Genomic DNA, 26,749 nt, shown 5'->3' on the forward strand with positions numbered 1-26,749 from the left:
CCGTACAGCCATGTGTATTTTAGGCTTTTGAGGTTTACAGTAACAGCAGCTGAATGGTGGAAGTAAAAGTCATTCTGTCTCCCAGTGGATCAAATGTTTCACGAATATTAACTGTGGCTTTACCCCTAGAAACTTCTAACTTTTAAAGAATTCTGCTAGATAATATTGTTACTATAGTCCAGTAACTTTCAGAGAGTATTTTATTTCCCTTATTTTCTTGCTTTTGCAGATATACCACAAAATCTCAGTCCAACCACTCAGAGGCCTGTGCTGAAAGCCTGTAACCATGGTAATAAATCATATTCATGAATTGCATGCTCTTCTTAACTTAGCTTGATCTTGTTGATCTGTGCTTTTAGAATACTGCTGTGATAATTTCAGTTTTCTACATTAGTGGAGTAGTTAAATAGTATTGGGACCTAGTTGTTAAGGATCACCCGAGTTGTCTATTATATCCTTAAACTATATTTGTTGATATAGCAAAGCTATTCTGTCTTTTACAGGTTTCTTAATTTATTTAAAATGTGGTTATGTTTGTAAACAGTTTAAATAACTGTTCTTAAGGTTTATATAAGATTTTTTTAAATGAATTATGAATTACGTTAGAAAGCAGAGATTGTGGCACATACTTTAAATGCTGCTAAGCATTTATGACACTGAATTAGAGAGCCTTTTGCATTCAATCTGTTTAATAGATAATTTCTGATTTCCCAATAATAAAATAACTTATGTAGGCTGAACATTACCAAGAATATGTACCATATATACTAGGGCCTTGGTATCAAAGTTTATTTCTATAAAATAGTAGCTTAACTGAAATTAATAATGTGGTCAGTCAAACCAATAATTGCAATTAAATGTTTGTTTGATTCTCTATTATAAAGATATTCAACAATTTAGACTTTAAGATATTATATCTTTTTTCAGTTTTGTCCTCAAAGTAATTTTATCTTGCACTTTATCTCTAATATAAGTATATATGAAATAACATAGTCTTCCCATATATATGTGTGTCTTAAGAGGTATATACTATATATAGTGATTTATTATATATAATGTATGAACAAGAAGTCTCAAATTTCATTCCAGTTCAGAAAAGTTGACATTTATCATTAGACTGGAGTATCAGCTTGGTGTTTCATTGATTTACCTTTTATCCAACCTAAAATTTCAAGTGGATGCTAATTTCATATCATGGGACCAAAAAATGCTCCTGGTTTACTTAACTACGCTTAAAACACGTGGAGACCAGTTAAGTCCTCAGGCAGCTATTTAAGCTGCCTATTACTTCTTATGATGAGACCAACAGATTTACTTATAATGGATAAGCTTTATTAATACACACTGCAAATTCATACCTAGGATGAACAACTTTGACTCGTAGTGCAATCAAAAAGAATTACAAGCCATGACTTGAAATATCTACCCACTGAAACATTCAGAGTGTAGCCATCTCTATCGGGCAGATGCCATCAAATTCTGGTTAATCTGGCTTTTGTTTGTTTTTTTTTAATAAACACTGTTCAGACATTGTGATTAAAGATATTTCTCCAAGAGCGGACTATAAATCAGACTCCCACATAGATGGGAATTAGAGAGTAGTAGCTTCATGTCTCACAGGGAGTGGGAAAGGAGAGAAACACAGACAGAACGCACATTTTCTCCATAGCTGTAATACAAGCACAAGCAGAAGGTAAACTTCTTCAACCATCTCCCATTGTCATCCTCAGTATGATACTGGTCTACGGCCCAAACTAGCATTTACTAGTGAGGCTGAGCCAGGCCTTATAAAGAACTAATACAGAGGAGTTAAGCAAATGTGACTTAGCTCTAGAACTGAGAAATGAAATTGCTTTGTTTAATTTTAAGTGGATTGCTAGAAAAAGAAGACGGAGCAGATTTGGTTGAACGTTAGCCATAGGCTGGCCATTTGTCTCTTCATGAACTAATGATATCCCCAGAGAGCTCTTGTAGTGTTTAACTCAGATTTCTGATTTAAAAGAGGTACTGCTCCTTCTCAGGGTAGCCTCTTAGGTGTGTTATTTTATTTTCAGCCCTACCATACTCTTTTATTGAGCAGACCATCTTTCTCTAATGTGGTATGTGATTTTTGTCAAGTCTAAACATACTCTATTGCTGTGATTAGAATTACCAATCACTTTTCTTTCTGCTTGTGACAAGGTCCATCAAGTCAGATAATTTGTTTCTGAGGGAAAGCTCTATTGCTTAACTATCAGAAATAATATGCATTTGGAAATGTTATATCTTGAAAATGTCATAACACCTTAAGAATACAAAGCTTTTTCATTAGATGTTTTCATGATATTGCCATGATTTGTGTATTTATTTATTTTGTTACCCTTAATGCTGCTTTGTATTTTTTTCATTAACAACTGAATTGCATATACATTTAAATCTACTTGTTAATGTTTCTGTTAAGTTCATCAGAAAAGAACTATGAATTGCAGTAAATATTCTGGTATATGCTTTTTCCATAATTCCTGTTTGGAGTACTGTATGACATAAGGGCAGTCGTATATTAGTATAGTTTTAGTATTGTGCATTAGGAACTTTTTAATTCAGTAGCATTTAACTGGGGAGTTTTGTTATAAGTGCTTTTTTTTTTTTTTAATTAGGTAAAAGTAGTAGAAGAGTAGTACTCCAGTAGAGTAGTAGAAGGCACTTAATTTTGAGTGATTAGGATTTTGCAAGTTAGATTAGTTGAATCAGCTAATAACGAAGGCTGAGTTTATCACTTATTTACAACACTCGAGGCATAGTTGCAATTTGCACATTTACTTTAAGCTAGTTAAGTACAAATATACATAGCAGCATATCCATTGTAGCACAGCGTTCAGTGCAGCATAGAAACCTGCATAATTCACTAAGTTCTCAGTCAGACTTCATAGCCTGCATCAAGTTCTCTGCTGCTATGGCTACATATTTCTTTGCAGTAACATTAGCCAAGTTAATATTACTTGAAATGCATGAATACAGATTCAAGATACAGCTTTGATTGCATGTTTACATACATCAAATGCACCAAAAAGGCTTTTTTTAACTAGTAGGTTATATTCAAAATGGTGTGAGTAAAGAAAAGCTATAGTAAAATGCAAGTAAAAATATAGGTTGCTTCTGTGACTGTGAGGGCTGAAAGAAATCTTTTTTTTTGCAATCAGTAATTGGATTGTGGACCGCGCTTCCAAAAGTGAAAATAAGGTCTTGTTTCTATATCAGAATCAAACTTCTATGATAAGAGATAGTCTTTACTTAATTACCATTGCTGCTTGTTCAGTAAATCCATAAACAATAGAATAATTTGCACATTTAGTCTGAAGCATTTTAAACACCTTGTTGTTAAATAAAATTCTTTTCAAGCAGTGTCATTCTGGTCCCAATTAAGCAAAAGAAAACCCTTTTTTTCAATTCTTTTTCATAATAGAACTGTTATCTGAGGTTCAAATTAGTGTCTCTGCTACCTTATTTTTGACAATGATAGCTGACAACGAGCTCAGGCTCATCTTAATTCTTGAAACCAACAGTGCAGCCACTTAGAGGTCACTATTTTATTTCAGCATTGCTTTTCAGCATGATACCTTGACTAACATTTTAGCCTAATGGTAGCTTTTCTATAGCTGTATGTAGTGAACATTAGGAAGTACCTAACATTGGAGAAACACTGTAACCTGTGAAGAAAATAGTTTAGCAGAAAGTTGTTGCTTAACTTGTAGCACTAAGGATGCATTCTTGAATAAAACCAGTTCATCATGGTAGAATTGTTCTGAAAGCATTGTGTACCTTTAACTTATTCTTTTTTCTGTATCTGATCTAAAAACATCACTGTTTGTACCTTGGGTGGAGAAAACTTCTTAAGAATTTGTGAAGTTTTACTCAACAGGCTAGTTTCCTCAGCAGAAAACTTCGAATATCTGTAGGCATTGGTGTGAAAATAAAAACATTTGATAGGATTTCTATAAAAAACAGATAGTTCTTCATTGTTCCATTTAAGTCCAACGTTCCACTTCAATATTCGCTTCATAAGTCAAGTAAAATTACTGTTTATTCTAACAGAAATAGTTCCCCAAAACAATTGGTACTGTTTATTTAGAACTACTTCAGCATAGTTTTGCATAGACACATGCAGTCTCTCACAGAGACAGCCATGAGGAATTTACATTCTAAAATAGATAGGAATAAGATTAATTTTGACATGAAGTTTCTAGTATCCTTATCTAGTGATCTCCTTCTCTTGTAATTTAACGTTGGAGTGGAGAAAGCATTTGAGTCATAGGGGATGATAGCAAATGAGAAGAGATCTGGATGAAAAATGCAAAAAATGTTGGATTCTTTCAAAGCCTTTTCAATCAAGTTGGTAACATCAACCTTTATAACAAAAACGTAGATATAAAGATAGATATAAAATGTGTATTCATTTATTTACTTTAAAATGCCAAATGCTGCAAAATGGATGTGCAGGTTCTGTTAAGACCTTATGTAGAAAAGGATACTTCAAATTAGTAGTAAATGCATTTTTGTATACTCTGAAGAGGTGGGTATAGAAAGGTAAAAATAAGTTCTGTTAATGTTTTGTATAAGCCAGACCCAAACTGCTAACGTTAGTGCTACCCATATTTAGAAAAAGAGATGACAAATTATAATCCTAAAAAAAAAATATTGTATCTATTTCATTACTTTTCTTGTAAAGTCTTTTGAGGCTTTTCAGACATAAAATCCCATGAGTAAGGTGACATACGTATCCTCCCGTTTTGTATCCTATCGTAAAGAATTATATTTGAATATAATATAGACAAGAAAGAGAAGCAAAGCTTTTTAAGAGTAATGATTTTAGGCGCCACCTTGAGACAAGAATAGGACCTTATAATGGGACGTATTCTTCAGAGGGTTGCAGAATTTATTCCTAAAGTGAGACCCTTTGAAGATGTCAGATTAGACACTCAGAAGTGCTAATTGCTTTTGTAAATATCTTGCCAGTGCGCACTGGTGCTGGTTTAATATGAATGCTTCTCTCAAGGGAAGCAAGGACATTTTCTGCAAGATAAGAACTGTGGCAAAGAGGTGACATTTGAAAGCAGTGACACTGTATATTCCATAATTGCACATACAGTAAATGTCAGCTTCATAAATGTCTAGCTAGGTAACCAGATTTCTAAACCTACTATAGGCAATTTATATATTCAAAGCAGTATTCTAAATGTGCATCAGTGGAGAATCTTAAATCAGCTATGGGAGCTATAAATTACCAACAATTTACCTATATTTGTTTTTTATTGTTTAGTCATGCAGAAGTTTCCTTTTTAAGAAAATTATCAAGTTGATCTATATAGTAAAGCAGTTCTGTCGTTCCTCAGAGTACTTTTTGAGTCAATTCCATATTTGTTAAACAAGGTTTTAGGCATAAATTTACAAGGCTTTCAACTTAGTTTATTGTTTTGTTAATGTTAAGAACAAGCGGTATCTAAACTCATGCTTCCTTCTTCAACATCTTCAAAATCTTTGAACCAAACAGAATAAAAAATATGTACTAGCTGGACAAAAGCCATAGTGCTTTTTGTGCATATATATATGCATATATGTATGTCTATTATATATATATTTAAGGGATTATCTTTTTTTGGAAGCTGTAATGTTTATGAAATATCGGGTAGTGAAATTTCATGAGCTGGACAGTAGAAATGGGTTTTGTCTGGTTAAAGAGTTGCATTGGCAGGCAAAATCCCAGTTTCATACAAATGGTGTATCATCCCTGACTTGAATCTAAATTTGTGACTCAAGCAGTGTCTGGTTAATGCAACAGTATTTAGTCAGTATTTTAAAAGATTTAGAGAAAGCACAAAATATTGATCATGAAATGTTCTAATTACAGTTCTTAATTCATTTTTTGCCAGAGAAGTGAAGGTATTCATTTCATGTTCTGGCTTTATTTTTTCTCCTTTTGGCAAATTTAGTTTCATTTTTAACCCACGTGTGTTTTGCAACAGAAAAAAACATGCAGTGTAAAGTGTACATGTATGCAATGTAGTACCTGCAAAAATTATACAATACATTTATGCATCTTATCAATAAGGGAAGGTTTCATGAATATATCACCCTTGCACTCTAATACCTCCACTGCTTTTGCCTTTCTGCATTCAGTTTCTACCCTAGTGGTTATATATACCCTTTATACACCTATGGCCTTCTATGTCACCATAGCACATCACCCACACACTTTACCCATTGCATTTCCATCAGTGAACACCTTTTCTTAAGCTGATGCAACTCACAACTCCAGAATGAAAAGCTATAGCTTAAGTAATTTCGGGAAAGAATATTTTGATTTGGAGGATATTGGGCTAATCAGGAAAGCAGTCACTTTCAGCATACACTGCAAGCAGACCAACCCTTGTTCTTTAGTTGGCATGTTAATGCTTTATGAATGTTTAAATGAACCATTCTTTAAACAAGATTTTAACCAAACAGAAAAGTAGAAAACTTTCTTAAGTCAGTGTAGTTTCCTAGCATCTTTAATTTCCTCCATATAGAGATCTTTGAAAGCCAAGCTGATATATGTTCTCATCTTCATGATTTTTCTCATGAGTTTATCTCATGCTTTATTATCTCATGATGTATTTATCTAACTCCCTATAGGGGAATCAAAGAAAAACTGTAATCTTACCCTACAAGTCTGACTTTATTTCCCGTAGATTTTTAAAGAGGTTAGAAAACTAAGAGTGAATTTGTTCTACATTGCTTCCAAATGTGTGGGCCTAGCATTTGATTCCCTGTCATCTTGTTGCATAGTAAAATGATAACAAGTTGAAAAAATAATGTTGAGAATACTTAGTTGTCATAAAAGGGGAAACGGAATGAAACTTTAACAGGTTTTAACTGTTGGCAAATACTTATTCGAGAATAAGGATCCCTCTCTCCCTCCTGTTTTCTTAGGCTCTAAGTCTGTTTCTTGGTATTTGAAAAGAGGCAAGTATATTTAGTACATTACAGTACAGTGTGTACTGTAGGTACACAGTATATAGCTACTTGAGTTATATCGGGACAAACTATTTTCTCTAATTGAAGGAGAATAGTTTTGTTTAGACCAGGAAGATGACACTGAACATGCCTTCCTACTTCCAATACGTCAGCTCACTCCTTTAGAACAAATGCAGATATCTCTGTACAGCACTGAATTGAGCTGGGCAGAGGCAGTTTTAGGAACTATGTCCAAGAATCTGAAAAGTTTTAAACCACAAAAAAGTAGCATATGCTTCCATAATACCTTTTTATAGGTTTATTTTCTATTTATAAAATCTGAATTAAATAATTTAATAGGGTATATGTTTTTACACGGAGAATGACAGAATCACAGAATGGTTGAGGTTGGAAGGGACCTCTGGAGATCATCTAGTCCAACCCCCCTGCTCAAGCAGGATCCTCTAGAGCATATTTCCCAGGATCGCGTCCCAGGCGGGTTTTGAATATCTCCAGGGAAGGAGACGCCACTACCTCTCTGGGAAACCTCTTCCAGTGCTCTGTCACCCTCACAGGAAAAACTTTTTTGCTCAGGTTCAGATGGAACTTCCTGTGGTTCAGTTTCTGCCCATTGCCTCTTGTCCTGTCGCTGGGCACCACAGAGAAGAGGCTGGCCTCATCCTCTTGACACTCCCCCTTCAGATACTTGTACACGTTGATGAGCGCGCCTCTCAATCTTCTCTTCTCCAGGCTGAACAGGCCCAGCTCTCGCAGCCTTTCTTCATAGGACAGATGCTCCAGTCCCCTCATCATCCTAGTAGCCCTCTGCTGGACTCTCTCCAGTAGTGCCATGTCTCTCTTGTCCTGGGGAGCCCAGAAGTGGACCCAGTACTCCAGGTGAGGCCTCCCCAGGGCTGAGGAGAGGGGCAGGATCACCTCCCTCAGCCTGCTGGCAACACTCTGCCTAATGCACCCCAGGAGACCATTGGCCTTCTTGGCCACAAGGGCACACTGCTGGCTCATGTTTAACTTGTTGTCCACCAGCGCTCCCAGGTCCTTCTCGGCAGAGCTGCTTTCCAGCAGGTCAACCCCCAGCCTGTCCTGCTGCATGGGGTGATTCCTCCCCAGGTGCAGGACCCTGCACTTGCCTTGGTTGAACTTCAGGAGGTTCCCCTCTGCCCAACTCTCCAGCCTGTCCAGGTCCTTCTGAATGGCAGCACAGTCTTCTGGTATGTCAGCCACTTCTCTCAGTTTTGAATCATCAGCAGACTTCCTGAGGGTGCCCTCTGTCCCTTCCTCCAGGTCATCGATGAATACATTGAACAAGACCGGTCCCAGGACTGACCCCTGGGGGACACCGCTAGCCTCCAACTAGACTCTGCACTACTGACCACAACCCTCTGAGCTCGGCCATCCAGCCAGTTCTCAATCCACCTCACTGTCCACTCATCTAGCCCACACTTCCTGAGCTTACCTACGAGGATGTGATGGGAGACAGAGTCAAAAGCCTTGCTGAAGTCCAGGGAGACAACATCCACTGCTCTGCCCTCCTCTACCCAGCCAGTCATTTCATCAGAGAAGGCTATCAGATTGGTCAAGCATGATTTCCCTTTGGTGAATCCATGCTGACTACTCCTGATCACCTTCTTGTCCTCCAGATGCTTAGTGAGGACCTTCAGGAGGAGCTGTTCCATCACCTTTCCCGGGATGGAGGTGAGGCTGACAGGCCTGTAGTTTCCTAGCTCCTCCTTCTTGCCCTTTTTGAAGACTGGAGTGACATTGGCTTTCTTCCAGGCCTCAGGCACTTCTCCTGATCTCCAGGACCTTTCCAAGATGATGGAGAGTGGCCTAGCGATGACATCTGCCAGCTCCCTCAGCACTCGTGGGTGCATCTCATCAGGGCCCATGGACTAGTGGGTTTCAGGTTTGCCGAAATGATCTCTCACCTGATCCTCCTCAACCAAGGGAGAGTCTTCCTTTCTCCAGACTTTGTAACTTGTCTCCAGGGTCCAGGATTCCACAGGACTGGCCCTAGCAGTGAAGACTGAAGCAAAGGCAGCATTCAATAACTCTGCCTTCTCTCTATCCTTTGTTACCAGGGAACCCGCCCCATTTAGCAGCGGGCCCACATTTTCCCTAGTCTTTCCCTAGTCCCTTTTTGGTATTAATGTATTTGAAGAAGCCCTTGTTATTGTCCTTGACATCCCTTGCCAGATTTAATTCCAACTGGGCCTTAGCCTTCCTTGTCGCATCCCTGCACGCTCTGACAACATCTCTGTATTCCTCCCCAGTGGCCTGTCCCCTTTTCCACATTCTGTGTACTTCCTTCTTCTGTTGGAGTTTTGCCAGGAGTTCCTTGCTCATCCACGCAGGTCTCCTGCCCGCTTTGCTGGACTTCTTACTCAGACGGATGCACCAATCTTGAGCCTGGAGAAGGTGATGCTTGAATATTAACCAGCTCTCCTGTACCCCTCTTCCTTCTAGGGCCCTACCCATTGACATTCCTCCAAGGAGGTCCCTGAAGAGGCCAAAGTCAGCTCTGCTGAAGTCCAGGGTTGTGATCCTACTCATTGCCCTGCTCCCTCCTCGTAGGATCCTGAACTCCACCTGACTCATGATCACTGCAGCCAAGGCTGCCCTCAACCTTCACATCTCCAACTAGACCTTCTCTGTTTGTTAGTACAAGGTCTAGCATTGCACCTCTCCTTGTTGGCGTCTCCACCACCTGGGTCAAGAAATTATCATCAATGCTCTGCAGGAACCTCCTGGACTGTTTGTGCCTAGCTGTGCTCTCTTGCCAACAGATGTCATGGTGGTTGAAGTCTCCCAGGAGAACCAGGGCCTGTGATCGTGAGGCTACTTCCAGCTGTCGGTAGAAGGCCTCATCGATGACTTCCTCCTGGTCAGGTGGCCTGTAGTAAACCCCCACAACAGTGTCACCCATGTTAGCCTACCCTTTAATCCTTACCCATAGGCTCTCCACTTGCTCTTCATCCACCCCGAGGCAGAGCTCCATACCTTCTAGTTGCTCCCTCACATAAAGGGCAACTCCACCACCTCGCCTTCCTGGCCTGTCTTTCCTAAAAAACACGTAGCCATCCATGACCGCATCCCAGTCATGTGAACTATCCCACCATGTCTCTGCAACTGCAATGAGATCATGGCCCTGCGACTGCACACAGACCTCTAACTCTTCCTGCTTATTCCCCATGGTGCGCGCATTGGTGTACAGGCATTTCAGAGAGCCAGTCCAGCATGCAGGCTTCCCAGGAGAGGTGCAAGAGCATCCTCCACAGCCATGTTCCATGCTCTCTCCCCTGGCTGCATGCACCCGCTGGAGGCATCCTGACTTGAGCGGTGTTTTACTGACTCTCCTGCCACTATACCACTCCCCTTCCCCCATCTTGCCTAGTTTAAAGCTCTCCTTACCAAGCTGGCCAATCTGTTGGCAAAGACACGCGTGCCCCGCTTGGTGAGGTGAATCCCATCTCTCCCCATCAGCTGTTGATCTTCAAACAGGGTCCCATGGTCATAGAAACCAAAGCCCTGTTGCCAACACCAGCGGCGCAGCCAGCTGTTAACTTGGAAAACTCGTCTACTCCTCCTCCTGTCCTCCCCCCTCACAGGCAAGATTGAGGAGAAAACGACCTGGGCTCCCAGACCCTTGAGCACCATTCCCAGAGCTCTGAAGTCCTGTTTGATGGTTTCCAATTTGCCTTTTGTGTCATTAGTGCCCACATGGAAGATCAGCAGAGGGTAGTAGTCCGATGCATGGACAAGCCTTGGCAGTCTTTCCATGACATCTCTTATTTGAGCCCCTGGCAGTTAGCAGACCTCTCTGGACAAGAGGTCAGGTCAGCAGATAGGTGCCTCTGTCCCCTGCAGCAGGACAACAATCACTCACCGCTTCTTCCAGGGGTTCCTGCACGGCACAGGGCCTGTCAGGCCAGTTGCCTCCCTTGGAGCCATGCCCAGCTCCTCCTCAGCTTGGAGGGCGCTAGACTTGTTCTTCAAGGGTAAGTCTTGAGGAGGAGCAAGAGCCTTTCTCCTCCTACGAGAGGTCACCAGCTTCCAGCCCTCTTCAACAGTGTTATGATGTACCGTTACACATGGTACGGAGCCCTCCGGCAACTGCAGTGGGGGGTGGGGACTCCTGGAGCTGAACAGTCTCCGAGAATACCCTGTCAATCTCCTGCTCATCTTCTCAGGTGCTACACAGCCTACTAACTTCCTCCCCTAACTCATTTATCTGGCCATACAATCACTTTGTCACTTGTATTTTCTTGCCATTTGAGAAAGTATGTTCACTTGAAATACAGCATTTTCTGATAATCTCCATTCATAAACAGAGTTAAACCATTTTGATAATCTGAAAACTGTTGTTTGTTTGTTTGTTTTAAATATGAGACAAATTTCTACAACTTTACCAAAAAGATCATAATGGGAAATGAAGAAGTTTGTATCAGTATTGTAGGTATTTGTCTCACAAATGGAACGAAATCACAGCCGTTTTTGTATAAACGTTTTGGATAAAAGAGCTTAATAGAACCATAGGTGAACTTTTTTTTGGAAAATGTCTGCCTAATGGGACATGAGCAAATGAATAGGCCAGTATTTTCATGGTCAGAGCCTCTAGGTCTCCCGTATTTTACTTCAAGCAGTCATTAAAGACTGAATAGTTTTGGTTGTGGGATAATCAGCCTTCCCCTTCAATACGAATGCCTGCATCAGCAGGCTCATTAATGTTTTTAGTTTACATTCTTTTTGTACTTATTTATAGTGGAAGTCTGTGAGAAGAGGGGTAACGAACAGAAGGGCACTGGCCAGGGACATGGAAAATATGGTTAACATCCCTTTAGAAAGGAATAATTGAACCTGGATGAAACAAGTGCAACTGAGTGAGGCTTTTTATAATCTCAGTTTTGAACCTGGCACCTACATTTCACTTGTCTTTTACTTTGGTAACTTAAGTTATTAAAAGCAAAATAAATTAGTATCAGAATTATGTTCCTTAACTTCTCATGTGACAGTGACTATTTCTCATAAATGCGGCAGACCTTTCATGCAGTGCATGGAAAAGAAACAGTGTGTTAAAGGAACCACATACCTTCACGTAACACTACAATTACATAGCATAGCTAAAGGGGCTAAATGGGGCTGAGGCAGAGCTTTGAAATACTCCCGATGTACTAGCCAGAGAAATAAGTCTTCAAGGCAGAGACTGATGTGACATGCTTCTCCCACTTGTTTTCTCCAGCCTAAAGAGAAGGGATCAGAATACATACTCCATTAATAAAGCCAGTATCCAAGCTATTATGAATGAAATATTTTACAGAAGTGGTCTCTTAGGTAAATGTGTTTATATCTTTGGGGGCAGAGGGTTTGTTGTTTTTTAACTATATTGACAATTACCTCTAGAGATTTTTTTTTTTAAATTTCAAAAATAGGGAGATTCCTCCCCACATACCTTACTTCAATTCCTTGCCAAAGTTGTTTTCTCACAGGAAATTTCTCTTAGAAGTTTATCTGAGGACCTACTCTTATTTCAGTATGTATATTTTATGCATTGCTATCATTACCAGGGAGAAGTTTGCTCATTCTTCTTCCTAATGAACTTTTTCTTCCTGTATTTTAAAATGTAAATATTTCCTTTGCTCCATCCTTTTCGTGAAAAAGTAAAATTCACAACATCTAATCTTTCATTCCACCATCGTTAGCTCAAAAAGTAGGTGAGTGAATCTAATGATTCCAAGCCTGCCTATAATCTGTATGAACATGATGCCAAATTATGGGGTTAGAGGAGCTGGAAGAGGATGTTGTGGTAAATTCTGAACAGAGTTTAATGAATGAAATAAGGACTACAGCAAAAGAAACATTTTTTAAAGGTGTCGTACTGGGAAACAGGCCCTATCCTTTGCCCTTGTCCTAAGCAGTTCCTGGGTGGTTCCCCACCACCCCCACCCCACTCCAGTTTTCATTGTTTGCTTACTGAGTTGAGATCCATGGGTTCTGCATTACAGAAGTACGAAACATCCACAGCTGCAGCTGAATTTAGTAGGAACAAAGCTCTAAAAATGTTAAGTGCTATATAGTGCTAATTACCTGGGATATCAGGTATTAAGCACTTTTAATCTCCCAAAAGTTATATATATATTTAATTTCTTAAAGAGTGTTCAAGTCTCATAAAGATACCAATCTAAGGAGCTTAGGCTATTTGTACTTGGATAGTGAGAGGGATATACCCATCTTGGACAGGAATTTTCTATAAATTTTTGATAATCAGTGAGCCTAGGCATCAAATTTAAATGCCAGAGGTTGACAGACCTAAAGGTGTTTCTCCATGTTTTATTCTATATCAATGTAAGTGCTTGAAGTTCAGAGACCTGAAGTTGCTTTGTCATGTTTTAATTCTGTATCTATAGTAAAGTTAATAAAACATGGGGACAGTGCACTGAATACTGAAGATGAAACAATAGCTTCAATAACTGCTCTTTAAGTATGGTCTTTTCTGTGCACTGAATGATACAAGATCTTGTGGGGAAAAAATAATGAATTAAGTCTCTTACAATGTATGCAATGTATATAAACCTTTATGTTAAGTTTGTATTGCCAACTTCAATTCTTATGTGTGTGTGTTTGTATAATTTATATTAAGATACTGCTAACTACAATGATTATGTTTTTCAATGTACTAATGTTTCATTAGAGTAGCTGGATAGCAGCTAATGAATTAGTACTGTGATTTCAAATTAGGAAGCCTTCTTCATATGCAGTATTTAAAGGTAGTGCTTCAGAACTGCAGACTGGTAGAACAAATGTAAATGTTACCTAATATCTAATCCTGGTAGACTTCACACTACATCAAAATAGTTTAAAAACAACAAGACTGTTTATACAAATTATAAGAAAACTGTCTCAGTTGCATATATTTTAATGGACATGTTATGTTCATAGTTTTGGTGTAAAGGGTAACTGAGAGTGATGCAGGAGAAGCTGCACACTCTGTTCTGGTTATTCAACACAGAATAGAAAGTACTATGCTATTAGGTAATCCCTAGTTTTATAATTGTACTGTAGATGGTAGTCTTCCCCTTTCCCTAAGAAATATAAAATCTTTTTGATTCTATGTGATCCATCATCAGGCAACTGCTCAAAAAACTAACGTTCTTAAATGCTCTCAAATGTCCAGTAGCAAAAATAAATGAAGGGCAGAGTGCATTAAGGGATTTCCAGTTGTGTCTCACAGGGCAGAGAAAACTGCTGTGAGGGAGCTCTTGGGATAGCTCCTGCTCTTGCTGCCTTTAGCAATAGCTTCCTGACTAATCAGTCTCCAAGCTTACACCAGTGCTTTAAGTATGTTCTTTCTCTGTTTGCCAGTCACTGAGTGAAAACAGGACACAGCCAATTACTCTCCACTGAGTTAACCCAGTCTCTGTTTATCCAGCTAACAGCAGTTGCCCTGAGATCATTTTATTGAAAATGTGTTATGTAGTGAGGTCTCCCATTATAAAATGTAGGTTTTGTTTCAGCTTTGTCAAAAATTATGAGACTCTTACAGTCTACGATTGAATATCGTTATCATTTGGAATAGCTGCTTCCTGTGGAACTGAAAATAAAATGCTTTAGTGGTATTACCTGTTTTTTTTTTTCCCTTTCCCACATTCCAATGACAGTTAGTTAAAAATAGTCTGTCTTTATTTTTAAAGATACATATGCATTTAACTATTTGAGGACTGAGGATTCTACTATCCTAGTTACCTAGTTTGGGGTTTGATCTTCCTTCATGGATATTCCCACCCAACCCTCCAATTTCTGGTAATCTCTTAGGTCTTATGAGAGATAGTTAATGAGAGCTTTTCATGTTCCTTACCACGTCTTATCACTTTCTTTTTCTAAGCCCATCTTTCTACCCATCCAGCAGTAGCGTAGGACACTAGAGCTGTAGGACACTAGAGCATTCAACAGTACCACTTACTGTAGTACATGAAATGTTTTCCCACTTCAGTCTGCAAATTTAGTCTAACAAAAGGGGAATTTTTTACCCGTACCAATAAACTCTAAAACACACTGTGGGCTAAATGATCATATTACTTATAGAAATCTTCAACACTTACTAGTCATAAAATATTGGTGAAATTGTGCATGTTGAAGGAAATACAACCAGAAAAGTTGCAAGAGAGTCCCCAGCTAATCTTTTCTGGTACAGTAATACACAACACAGTATATTTTTGATTTGTTATTTTTGTAAGAACTGAAAACCCAAAAGAACACATTAAAAAGCAGGTTCTAGGTCAAAGTTAACATCATTACATTTGTGTTTGGTAGGAGGTATTGCTTAAAACAATGAAAAACAATGTAAAGCAGGCCAGCAATAGCTTAGTGATATACTGTCAAAACTTAGTAAAATAATTTTAAATTAAATAACCAAGCTATTTTCACCATTTAAGGATCCAAGGGCTTTTCAAATGTACACTGAGATTTCCCATCCAAACTGTATGTCAGTCAGAATCTGAATTTGCTCAGAAATTGCTCTGAGGTGCACTTTAAGAATTGCTAGATCTGGTATTTCACCATACAATCCAAGAAACAAGGTTTTCTTCATCTGTGCCTTTAAAATGCTAGTAAATTGAGTAGTTGGGTATTTTCTCTTACACGTAGCCACTCTCTGCTTTTAATTTAGCCTAGTGCTTTTAAAAATAGGACTTCTCCTTTCTTTTTAGTTTGCAAATCTTTATTCCTTTAGCCTGCGTTGATACAGTGAATGTCTTTTAAAAATGTTTGCAATAAGTAATACATTTCTGCAAGCGATAAGGAAACTCATTTGGTCAAGAACACTTTTTAACAAGAATACTAACTGCATTTTATATGGAAATAAAGCTTGACTAAAATTAATCTTCCAAGGTCTGGTTTTGTGGAAGCTAAACTGAACAAGTTAGGGAGAACAATAGGACAATATCAGAAATCAGAAAGCTATTTCTAAACTGCCAATATGTACATTAGTAAAGGGCACACGCCACTGCCTCATGCTCGTGGCTTCAGTTGCAGATTTCAGCCTTAAATTATTTTTTGTAATTATTGATGTGGAATTATCTTCAAATCAAATTATTCATCTTCAAAAGCTGAATGGAGTGCAGTAAGAGTTTGTAATCTGTTAGGTTTTAGGGGGTGGGAGGGCAGAATATGATAAGCATGCTAGTGCAGAAGTCAACTTCAAGGAACTTCATATTCAAAAAGTGCTGCTATGTTGCTGCCCTAAACTGCACTTTAAGATTTGAAAGATAATGGTACACTTGCAGGAACTGGAAAATCTCAAAAAATATTGTTTCTCTTAAGGCTACAGAGGCATCACGTGAGCCTAGCAGAGATTTTGAGCCAGGCTTTGTAGCATGGAGCTTGCTAGTCTGTTTTACAGATGTGGGCCAGTCCATGCCAATTGCAGAGTGGCTTGTGCAATCCTGTAATGATTCTCCAGCCATTAAAAGACTAGATATATTGTTTAATAATGTTTCCCTTTTTCATTTTAAGTTTCAAATAAGAGTGCCTATGTATTCTGAGGGAAGGAGAAAGATATGGAAAGAGCGATTAGAATATAGTTTGCAGTAATGTTTCAACATAATGTGAGATTTTTTGCCATCATATGAATTACTAATGCTTACAAGTGCAGAAGAAAAATCACTGAAAATCTGCACGCTCTTAAGGATATCTTCTGATCTTATTTGAGCTCTTATAAGCAAATTGTGCAAATAATAAAAAGGTTTTATACAAATACAGTAAAAATATGCATCTAAACACCAAAAATGATCCCAAGTAGGCTATTTTAAGGCATGATCATGTTTCAGAACTGTCCATTGATTCCTATTCTTAAGCTTTGTGTGGATTTTTTGTTATTAAATCAAAGATGTATTTCCTTTAAAGGGTGAGGAGGGGAAAAAGTAAACAAAAATAGAGAAAAATGTTTTTAATTTAATGTATACTACTTTTACAGTTAGGAATTTGAATACTGAATACGGATAACACTAAAATAGATAAATGTTAATAATCACCTGATAAAGCATGAATGAAGGGCACTTTTTCCATGGGTATGTATTTCAGCTTTCTTTTTGATTTAGGAACAATGGGCATATATATATATTTACATATGTAAGGTGATTTGATTTAAACAGAGCTATCTTAGACTAAGTTAACAAAGAACCTGGAAATCTGTTTTTACAATACAACAGCAAAAAAAGAAAAAAATGTTTTATTTCTTCAGTAACAGTAACTCCTGAACTTTCAAGATAAACCCCGTTTATGGGCAGAACAGTGTGATTCTCTGTTGCCTAGCAATACTTGTTAAAATTTTCCAGAAAACGTAAGGGAAAACACTAGGATCAACTCCTTAGTTGTTACAGACTGGAGTAGCACATGGTAGCTTACATGAGTAAATATGCATGTGTGCACACACACACACACGCAAGCAGAGGGCAATATCAACTTGCTTAAATACTTGCCCTTTACTTATTTTTCTCTGTTGAAGCTCAGGGTGGTTCTTCGTAAACGTTATCTTCTGTTCTGTCTCTTCAGGACAAAGAGCTGTGTGCTTCTCTCACCAAATAGTACTCAATTAATGATAAACACTATCATAAGTCTTTCTAAAATGTTCTTTTTTGATGTCTCAAAGAAATTAAAGTTGAACTTAAAATCTATGCCATTTTTCAGTAAAAGATGGAAGTAGAATTTCAACATGCAATAATGAAAGTAATGTGTACTTTGCAATATTTTACCCATCATTTTTTGTGGAGTTTCTTATCTTTGAGGCACATGGGCTGAGTGCTGCAGTGTTGGATTTAATTTTAGCTCTTATACATGTATGGAAGTGGTTTGTGAAATTGAACAAATTCACCCAAAGAAAGTTGAAATAACTTTGAGTTTACTCAGTAAATCAGTACAGACTTGTTAAATCAGCCTAAGAATAGAACTTCTTTCCTTTAAACTTTCCACTGGGATTTATTATTGGAGTGCATATAATAACTCATTACTTATCAATGCACAAGAGATGTTCTCTGGTAATTTATATTCATGTGAAGTATCTGTATTAGTTTTCCTTTTATAGTTTTGTAAATAAAATCCCATTAATTATAAAACAAAAATTGAGTGAGCCCTGAAACTCAGAAATCTGGATCACAGTGCAACATCAATCAGAAGCAATGATTTTCTAGGATTTTTTTTCCATTTCAAATTAAGATTTCAAATTAATATTGCTTACTTCTTTCTTATTGATGAAGTAAACTTTCAACAGTTTAAGGAAAGAGCAAATAAGGTTATATTAAACTTATCAAACTAAACTAGAGCTTAATGCAAGTTAAATAAGACTATGTTCCAAAGCAGCAACAAGATAATATATAAACTATTTCAATGCTATCATTGGAATTAATGATTAGAAATATACACATTTGTTTATAAAAAATTGGAATTTACTGAAGAATTTGACTCCTAATATAACAGAAGTGTATATCTTAAAGAACTGGGGAGGGTGGGGAAGAGGAAGAGGGCTTTATTATTTTAAAGCAGAAGTGTTTAGAGTTTGGAGTTGTTGGGTTTTTTTCAGAATTTTTTTAAACTAATTCCTCTGCTGCTTGTGCATACGCCAAGAATTAGGAAGATAAAATATTTCACAGAAACCGTGATGCTAGAAATGAGATTGTGATTAATCCTACAGTATCACTGTTTTAATCCACTCCTGTAATAGCTGGTCTTTATGTCCTTTAAAACAAAAAAAAAAAAAAAGGTTTTGACAAAATTGAGGGGGAAGGGGGGGGGGAGGGTTTGTTTGTATGGGGCGTTTTGCCCTGTCTCAGCCTGTAAGAAGCTGTTGAAAATGTGGCAGCTGCTATCTTAGCCAACCTGACTGCTGGAGACTTCAAGTGCACTAGTTTCTTGCCTGGAGTACTTAACCACCAGGCAGGTCATTGGCCCAGCTGCAGACTATTATAAAATGAATCTGCCACGGGAACATTATACACATTATTCAGAGCGGAGTCCGCATTTAATAAACTCGAAGGCATTATCAAAAAAAAAAAAAAAAGTAATTCCAAGATGTTTTAAAGGGTTTAAAAATTCACAGCAGCTTCCCGAGTTAAATGTGTGGCCCGACAGCAAAAAGCAGCATGCAGTGCTCTGTGTTGTTTGGTTTAAAAGTTTTAAAGAGTGCTTATGGAACAGTTTATTTACACTTTTCAGTTTCTGTTAAAATATTTTCAGTTAATTCATATTCAGCCCAAATTAACAACTCAGTGTGCTTTGGGATAATTAAATTACAGTCTCCTCTTATCTTGGCTCACCATGCAGACTATTGCCCACCCATATAGCTGCCTTTACTCCACTGCCATAGCAGCTCTGTTATTTAGGAATAAATCTTTTCTTCTCCCCATCAGCTGCTGTGAAATGAATGTAAACCACCTGTGAAAAAATTAGCATATTTGGAAGGACTTCTTGCGTTTGGTTGTCTGGCTGCATTCCGAGTATTTTTTTACGGCTGTATAAAAAAGGAGGAGTAATAAAGCTATTTCAGATGTTCCTGGTTATTAAAATAGTCATGGACATACTGCAGGCTAGGAAAAAAAGAAGAAGAAAGCCGGCTCTTATTAATTAAACTCGGAAATAAAGGGAACGATAGAAAGTGCCACCGAGTAAGTATAGTAGGCTGAACCGCCGCGGCCATTATGTTTGGGAGCGTTTGCCACGACACGCACCGGCCTCGGCCGCAGCCCCGCGTCGTCCGGGCAACTCGCGTTGCCATGGCGATGGAAGTCCGCGGCGGGAGCGCGGCGCATGCTAATGGCGGGCGGGGGCGCGCCCCGGCGCGCGGCGGCAACGGCTGGGCGGGGGCGGGGGGGCGGGGCGAGCCCCACCCGCGCCCCTCGCGCGCGCGCTGTCACCTCTGTTTTCGTTTCAAAACACTGTTAACGCGGCCTCCTCCCCCCAAAAAACTCCAGCGACATTAGTGTCTACTGTGTTGAGGTTAGCGAAGGTATTAAAGTAGGACCCTTAGTGGCATCATAGCTAGAAGCTCCAGTATTCCTGTTAAACCAAACAACACAGAGCACCGCACGCTGCTTTTTGTTGCCGGGCCACACATTTAACTCGGGAAGCCGCTGCCGATTTTAAAACTCTTTAAAATATCCTGGAATTCCACCTGCGTTTTAGTGGTCTCCAAACTTGGCTGTTGAAACATGTTGCAGGCCAAAGAAACCTGCATTGCAAAGACTGTTACCAATTTTTTTTTTTTTTAAGTGTTGAAAATGCAGTGAAATTTGCTAATTGAGGGTGCTTCTTTTTTTAATATAATATAAATACAGGTATGGCTAAAAGCCAAATTTGGAAAACAAATTAACACTGATACTAGACAGAGGAAACTAGTGGTGATGTAATTAAACCTTTTTTTCAGTATTTATGTCAAAATATATGTAATTGCTTCTGAAAGTGATATTATAATTTTCCCAAATACCTTCTATGAAATTATATAAAAATGAAATTATGAAATTTATTAGTTTATACTACTCAGATTTGATACTAGTAACACATTCATATAATTTCCTGCACAACTTTACATTAGATGTGATTGTAAATGTGTACATGTCTTTACATACCAAAAGGAGCCCTTAAAATAGCTAACTGCATTCAATCTTGAATAAGTTCATCAAAGTAGGATATAATTTTTGTTTGTTTCAGAAAGTTGAAAATAGGGTTTACTATTAAAGACAATATTTGCGGGTAGCTGTGATTTGTATCACCTTTGAACCACCTGTACTGGCTCAAGAGGCCGTATGTCTATCATTCCCCATTACTTTAGTGTCTGTATACAGCTACTTATTCATTTATAACGTCTAAAGCAGCTCTCCATTCTTTCCTTTAACCACAAAAAAATAATTTGAACCTCCTGTACTATTAGTGGGGTTTGGGGTTTTTTTTTTCTGTTTTGCATTGCTTTGGTTAAAGCGGTAACAGATACTCTGAAAGTGCTAGGCTGAATCCTAGGCTGAATGTAAAAGTAGTGGCTCGTCTTAAGGGAAACTGTCGTTGAATAGTAGTCCAATTGCCATGAAAGAGTGGCACTTCTGCCAGTTTGCATGTCTTTGGAGGTGAGGAATTTAAGAGTTCGTGAAGGTATCGCCTGAGAAAAATACCTGGAGCAGAGCTGTGCATATAGCAAGGTTGGATTTTGGGGTTTTATTGTTGTTGTTGATGGTGGTGATTTTTTTTCTGATGGGAAGAAAAGAGAAAAAGTAAGTTTGACAAAAAGCATACTTTTTTCCTCGTATTCTCATTGTATTGAAAACTGAAATTTCATTTGCGATGAAATGTCTCATTTTTCAAGCATTTCTGACAAAGAAAAGGAAGAAGCTGGGGCATGAGAGAAACAGGTTCCGTGTGTTTCGAGAATACTTGCAAATTTACAGGAAACAAAGAAGTCACCAACTCATTGGGTTAGATATTCCTCCTCAATCAGTGCACGTTCTGAATATCTGTGAATCGTGGAAGAGTCCTAACAGGGGTGGAGGGACTGCATGAGAAATGCGTGTGGCAGAGTTGATCAAGACATGCTGTCACTGCACTAAATCTTCAAGCAACTCTTTAGGTGAAGTTCTGAGCTTTGTGGCCTCGGTTACTACAATTCAGATGATTTAAGATGATTTTGAGTGGTGTATGGGCCTGTTTTGTGAGATGTAGGACTTTCTGCGTGGGTAGTATGCTAGTAAAATTAAAATGTGTCTGCAGCGTTCTTTTGCAACTTTCATACAACCTTTTCCTTTGGTAATATCCCTCAAAAACATACCACAAGAAATTACTTTTTTTTTTTAATCAGTCTTTGAAGAAACACAAGTCCTGAGGCACTTTCTCTGAGTTTCTTGGGAATAAAAGATACTATTTGACATAGTTCTATAGATAATAGGACCGATACCACTTCTATATAAGCTTTTTTTTCTTTCTGTTCGTTTTGAAGATCATGTTTTGTTACAGGATTCAAATGAGTGTAGTGATCTCTGAGAAAAGTTAGTGTTCCAATTTCAAGTCATATTTTTTCCAGATGATCTCCCTCATTGCCCTTTTCTGGGTCCTTCACAAGAAAAATTGTTTTAAAAAGATGATGCAACAATTTAAGCAAAAGCAAGTTGTGTAGTTTCAGGAAAATGTCTTTTCCATTTTTCTTTCAAATGATCATCAATATGAATGAAATTCTGCTATGAGAGTGTTATCCAGTCATTGCCTGTGTATTTCATTTATTTGTATTTTTCTTCTTTTACCTTTTTTCTTCCTCTTTCCCTTCTAAGCCATTAGTTAAGAAAAGCACTGAAGAACAAAACATATGTTTCTAATGTCCCTATCATTTTGCATATACTATCAGGAGGTTAGAAATAGCATTTAGGTTAGGTTTTTATCCCAAAGAAAAATATCCATCTATGGTTTTGGAAAAAGTTAATTCATTCATTTTCAAGTTTTACATTGTAACGCTAGCATCTCTCTTCACTTCATTAGCACATTCATTTCTTAAGAAGAATTCTTAGGTTTCAATACATGTCTGTTGCAATAAAATGTAGGGGAGGAAAAAAAAAGGACTGTTTTGAACTGCTTGTACATTCCAGATTCAAATCTGGCTTGGCAGTGGTGAAATGGCACTTTAGGCATAGGTGCTCATTTGGATAGCAGATGAAGTATTCTGAGATTCCATAATGTAAGAGAGAAGCCTCTTTTTAATTGGCCTGTGGCACTCTAAATAAATTTGTAAGTCATCTGTTCTTTTAAAATCCATGAATTCTCTGATGTGTTAGTCCGCCTGTTAAATATAAAAAATCTGAGAAGGCTGTTAGTCAATGTCATTTACACAAAGTCCCCAAAGGAGGAAACTCAGAGAGACAAGTCATGTGGAAATCAGCTATAATCCCTGTGTCTTGCTTTAAATACCAGTGAAAGATCCTAGAAGACGTCTAGGGGAAAAAGTAGTGGCAAGACTTGGAAACACTGGAAAGGGAATTTCAGTCAGCCCGTAAACATGACTTATATTTTTATAAAGTTAGATGTCACAGAACAGTCAGGAACCTGCTTGGGCTACTTTGACTCATTTTGCTGTGTTCTTTCATGAATCCTTTAGAGGTTAGCACAGGGAGTGCTGTGAATGTCTGTGATTATGGTGGTTTCGTGCAGAAAGGAAAACACTGTTTTCCGTCCTTGATCAATCAATCCCACATCTCTCCCAGAAGAGTACGTATTGTAGTATTTTCATATTGAAAAGTTAGGTGGTTAATGGAGCTACTCAGTAGCTAATATTAATATTGTGGATCAGAGATAAACTTCCTATGAGGTTTTAACTGTTTTTTTTTTTTTTTTTAAGTCAGTGCCCGTATTATTTCATCCAAATAGTATCTTTGCTATATAGTACCACTGTAGGACTATCAGCATTCTTCTAAATGGGAATATAATGTTACATGTCCCAAAATACAGATATAACAGATATAGCTCATTAAAACAATGCGTATGTGTGTGTGTGGCTTAAACAATTGTTTGCTAGAAAACTGAATGGAAGACCTTTATTTCTAAGTATACGCTATAACCTGGTAAATAATATGATTCAGAGCTTTTTTCTTCTACATCAAACGCTCCAGTGAAGTTGAAACATTCACGATTTGTTTTAAGCAAATGAAAATTCTAATTCATTTTATGATGCAATTCTTTCTAGATCAGCCCTTTAAACGTTGATATGAAGCAGATCCATGCCTGTGAATATGTAGCTGCTTTGTTGTCACACAGGTCTTTGTGCCACTTGATAGATCAGTAAATTCTGTAAGATGATGCAAATTTATAATTATTCATAATGGTTTAAACTATTAAAATTAGTCTTTTTTATGTTTGCAGAATATTGAATTATACTTACTTTTTTATGTATTGACAGCACAGCTAAGAATGGTAGGAAGAATACAGAGCTTATCTATCACCTCATGCTTGAAAAGTAATAGTTTCATTTAAATGATTCACTGTTCCAGCTTGCACATATAATTACTGTAAGGCCATAATAATGGGTCAGAAAAAGCAATTTCTTTTTGGATCAGATGATAGTATTACCTTATAAAGACAGAATTCCCAGCAAAGATGGTTGTAGATATATTGTTGAGATTACACAGCATGATACTCTTGGTTCCCTCTCCCATTTTTAAGTGATTGATGCTTTGTATTTTGTAAGTGTTGCTCTGATACCAAGGTATAGGAAATTCTAAAAGAAATCTGTTTTATACATTAACCTTCCTGAATAGTTTATATGTTAAAAATTATAACAGTAAAGTGAAACCAGAAATACTGAGTAGAGTTGACAGCACCTTTCTGAGTGATGAAATTGCTATTGATTTATGACAAACGCCAGTAAAAGCAGGCAGGGACTGTTTTGTTGCTGTCAGATGAGAACTGAAAACAGGCAGGTTTTGTTATCAATCATTTGTTGTCGGTGTAAGACAGTGGCAGGCTGTTATAATTGATTTGATAGCTCCGTCTGACTTGAGCTCTAGTGGCCACCGCAGATTGTGGCAATGCAGTGATGCAGAGGATTGACATGAAAAGGAAGTGACATGACTCCGCAGAGACAGAGTTGTATGATTTAAAGGGATATGTTTATCAAAACATGTATAAATCAGAATTTTCAGACTGAGATGCAGTTTGTTGATAGCATCCAGTTTCAAGGTTAATCTGGAAATGAGTTTATCATATTTTGTGGCATTAAATAGATATTTTATAACCTAAAAGGATTTGCATGAGTAAGGAAACCTCTTTCTTTGCTTTGCTTTAAACAGCAGCTTACGTGATTTCATTCACTTTAGTCTTTTGATGAAGCTTTTGTTCTGATCTGTCCCAGTTATGCCTACCATGACTATAGAATATCACTATGATACTTTGATCCTCTGTAATAGGCTATTTTTCTGTACAAACAAATAAAGAAAAGTGATTGCTATTGGAGAACTACTAGAGTATTGGATAAGATATTGGGATCTAATTCTAAGATAACCCCAAATTATTCTACAATGTAATGGCCAGAAAATCTTATTTGTTTCTCTATGCATTTTTGATTCATGACCAATTTCAAAGTTTGAGCTTCCAGATGAGTTAATTTTCAAAGATACATCATCTTCTTTACTTACCCTTACAAGGGTAAGGATTATAGAATAAAAAAACTCACATTGCAGAATATTATCTTAGGAAAAACATTCAAAACTCATTTTTTGTTATGGAAGTTATGGAATTATTTCCCCTCTTCCTCATGTAGAAGTATATAAAATATATAAGTATATAATATTGGTATAAAGTATATAAATTAGATGGAGACTTTCTTCCCCAAACAGAACTATCTTTGGATAACGATTGCATGTATTTGAGAACATGAGGATGAAAAAACGTGATATCTTTTGCATAAAGTGAGGATTTATGAGCTAAGAAGGATTCGTGTAGCCAAGTAGGTGGAAGTTCAGAGTTATTTTTTAATACTAATGCAGTGTAGCTGTCAGAAAAGTTAGCAATTCCATGACTGTAGTAAGCAAAGTATTTTCCAGGAACAAAAATGGCAGAATCACAGAATGGTTGAGGTTGGAAGGGACGTCTGGAGATCATCTAGTCCAACCCCCCTGCTCATGTAGGGTCACCTTCAGTAATGTGCCCAGGATTGTGTGCAAATGGCTTTTGAATATCTCCAGGGAAGGAGACGCCACTACCTCTCTGGGAAACCTCTTCCAGTGCTCTGTCACCCTCACAGGAAAAACTTTTTTGCTCAGGTTCAGATGGAACTTCCTGTGGTTCAGTTTCTGCCCATTGCCTCTTGTCCTGTCGCTGGGCACCACGGAGAAGAGGCTGGCCTCATCCTCTTGACACTCCCCCTTCAGATACTTGTACACGCTGATGAGATCCCCTCTCAATCTTCTCTTCTCCAGGCTGAACAGGCCCAGCTCTCGCAGCCTTTCTTCATAGGACAGATGCTCCAGTCCCCTCATCATCCTAGTAGCCCTCTGCTGGACTCTCTCCAGTAGTGCCATGTCTCTCTTGTCCTGGGGAGCCCAGAATTGGACCCAGTACTCCAGGTGAGGCCTCCCCAGGGCTGAGTAGAGGGGAAGGATCACCTCCCTCGTCCTGCTGGCAGCACTGTTCCTAATGCAACCCAGGACACTATTGGCCACCTTTGCCATGAGGGCATATCGCTGACAAATGTTCAACTTGTTATCCACCAGGACTCTCAGGGCCTTCTCCGTAGAGCTGCTTTCCAGTAGGTCAGACCCCAGTTTGTATTAATCCCAGTTTGGAGTTATTCCTCCCCAGGTACAGGACCTTGTACTTGCCTTGGTGGAACTTCAGGAGGTTCCTCTCCACCCAGCTCTCCAGCCTGTCCAGGTCCCTCTTAATGGCAGCACAGCACTCTGGGGTATCAGCCACTCCTCTCAGTTTAGTATCTTGAGCAAACTTGCTGAGAGTGCCCTCTGTGCCTTCATCCAGGTCAATGATGAATATATTAAACAAGACTGGACCCAGGGACACCGCTATCTACAGGCCTCCAACTAGACTCTGTACCACTCATCACAACCCTGTGAGCTCTGCCATCCAGCCAGGTCTCAATCCACCTCACTGTCCACTCGTCTAGCCCACACTTCCTGAGCTTACCTAGGAGGATGTGATGGGAGACAGTGTCAAAAGCCTTGCTGAAGTCCAGGGAGACAACATCCACTGCTCTGCCCTCCTCTACCCAGCCAGTCATTCCGTCATAGAAGGCTATCAG

At 38.4% G+C, this 26,749-nt stretch overlaps 1 protein-coding gene across 2 annotated transcripts in view; it reads left to right on the forward strand.

Moving 5' to 3' along the window:
- The window catches only part of DIAPH3 (diaphanous related formin 3), a 252,444-nt gene that overhangs the window by 185,550 nt on the left and 40,145 nt on the right, over positions 1-26,749 (forward strand). For both annotated transcript variants that reach the window (XM_068929688.1, XM_068929689.1), the window contains one exon: positions 230-289. In XM_068929688.1, the coding sequence (XP_068785789.1) occupies positions 230-289 (60 nt within the window). The remainder of the gene's footprint in view (positions 1-229; positions 290-26,749) is intronic.

Source organism: Struthio camelus, chromosome 1, assembly GCF_040807025.1.
Source record: "Struthio camelus isolate bStrCam1 chromosome 1, bStrCam1.hap1, whole genome shotgun sequence".
NCBI classification, from domain to species: Eukaryota; Metazoa; Chordata; class Aves; order Struthioniformes; family Struthionidae; genus Struthio; species Struthio camelus.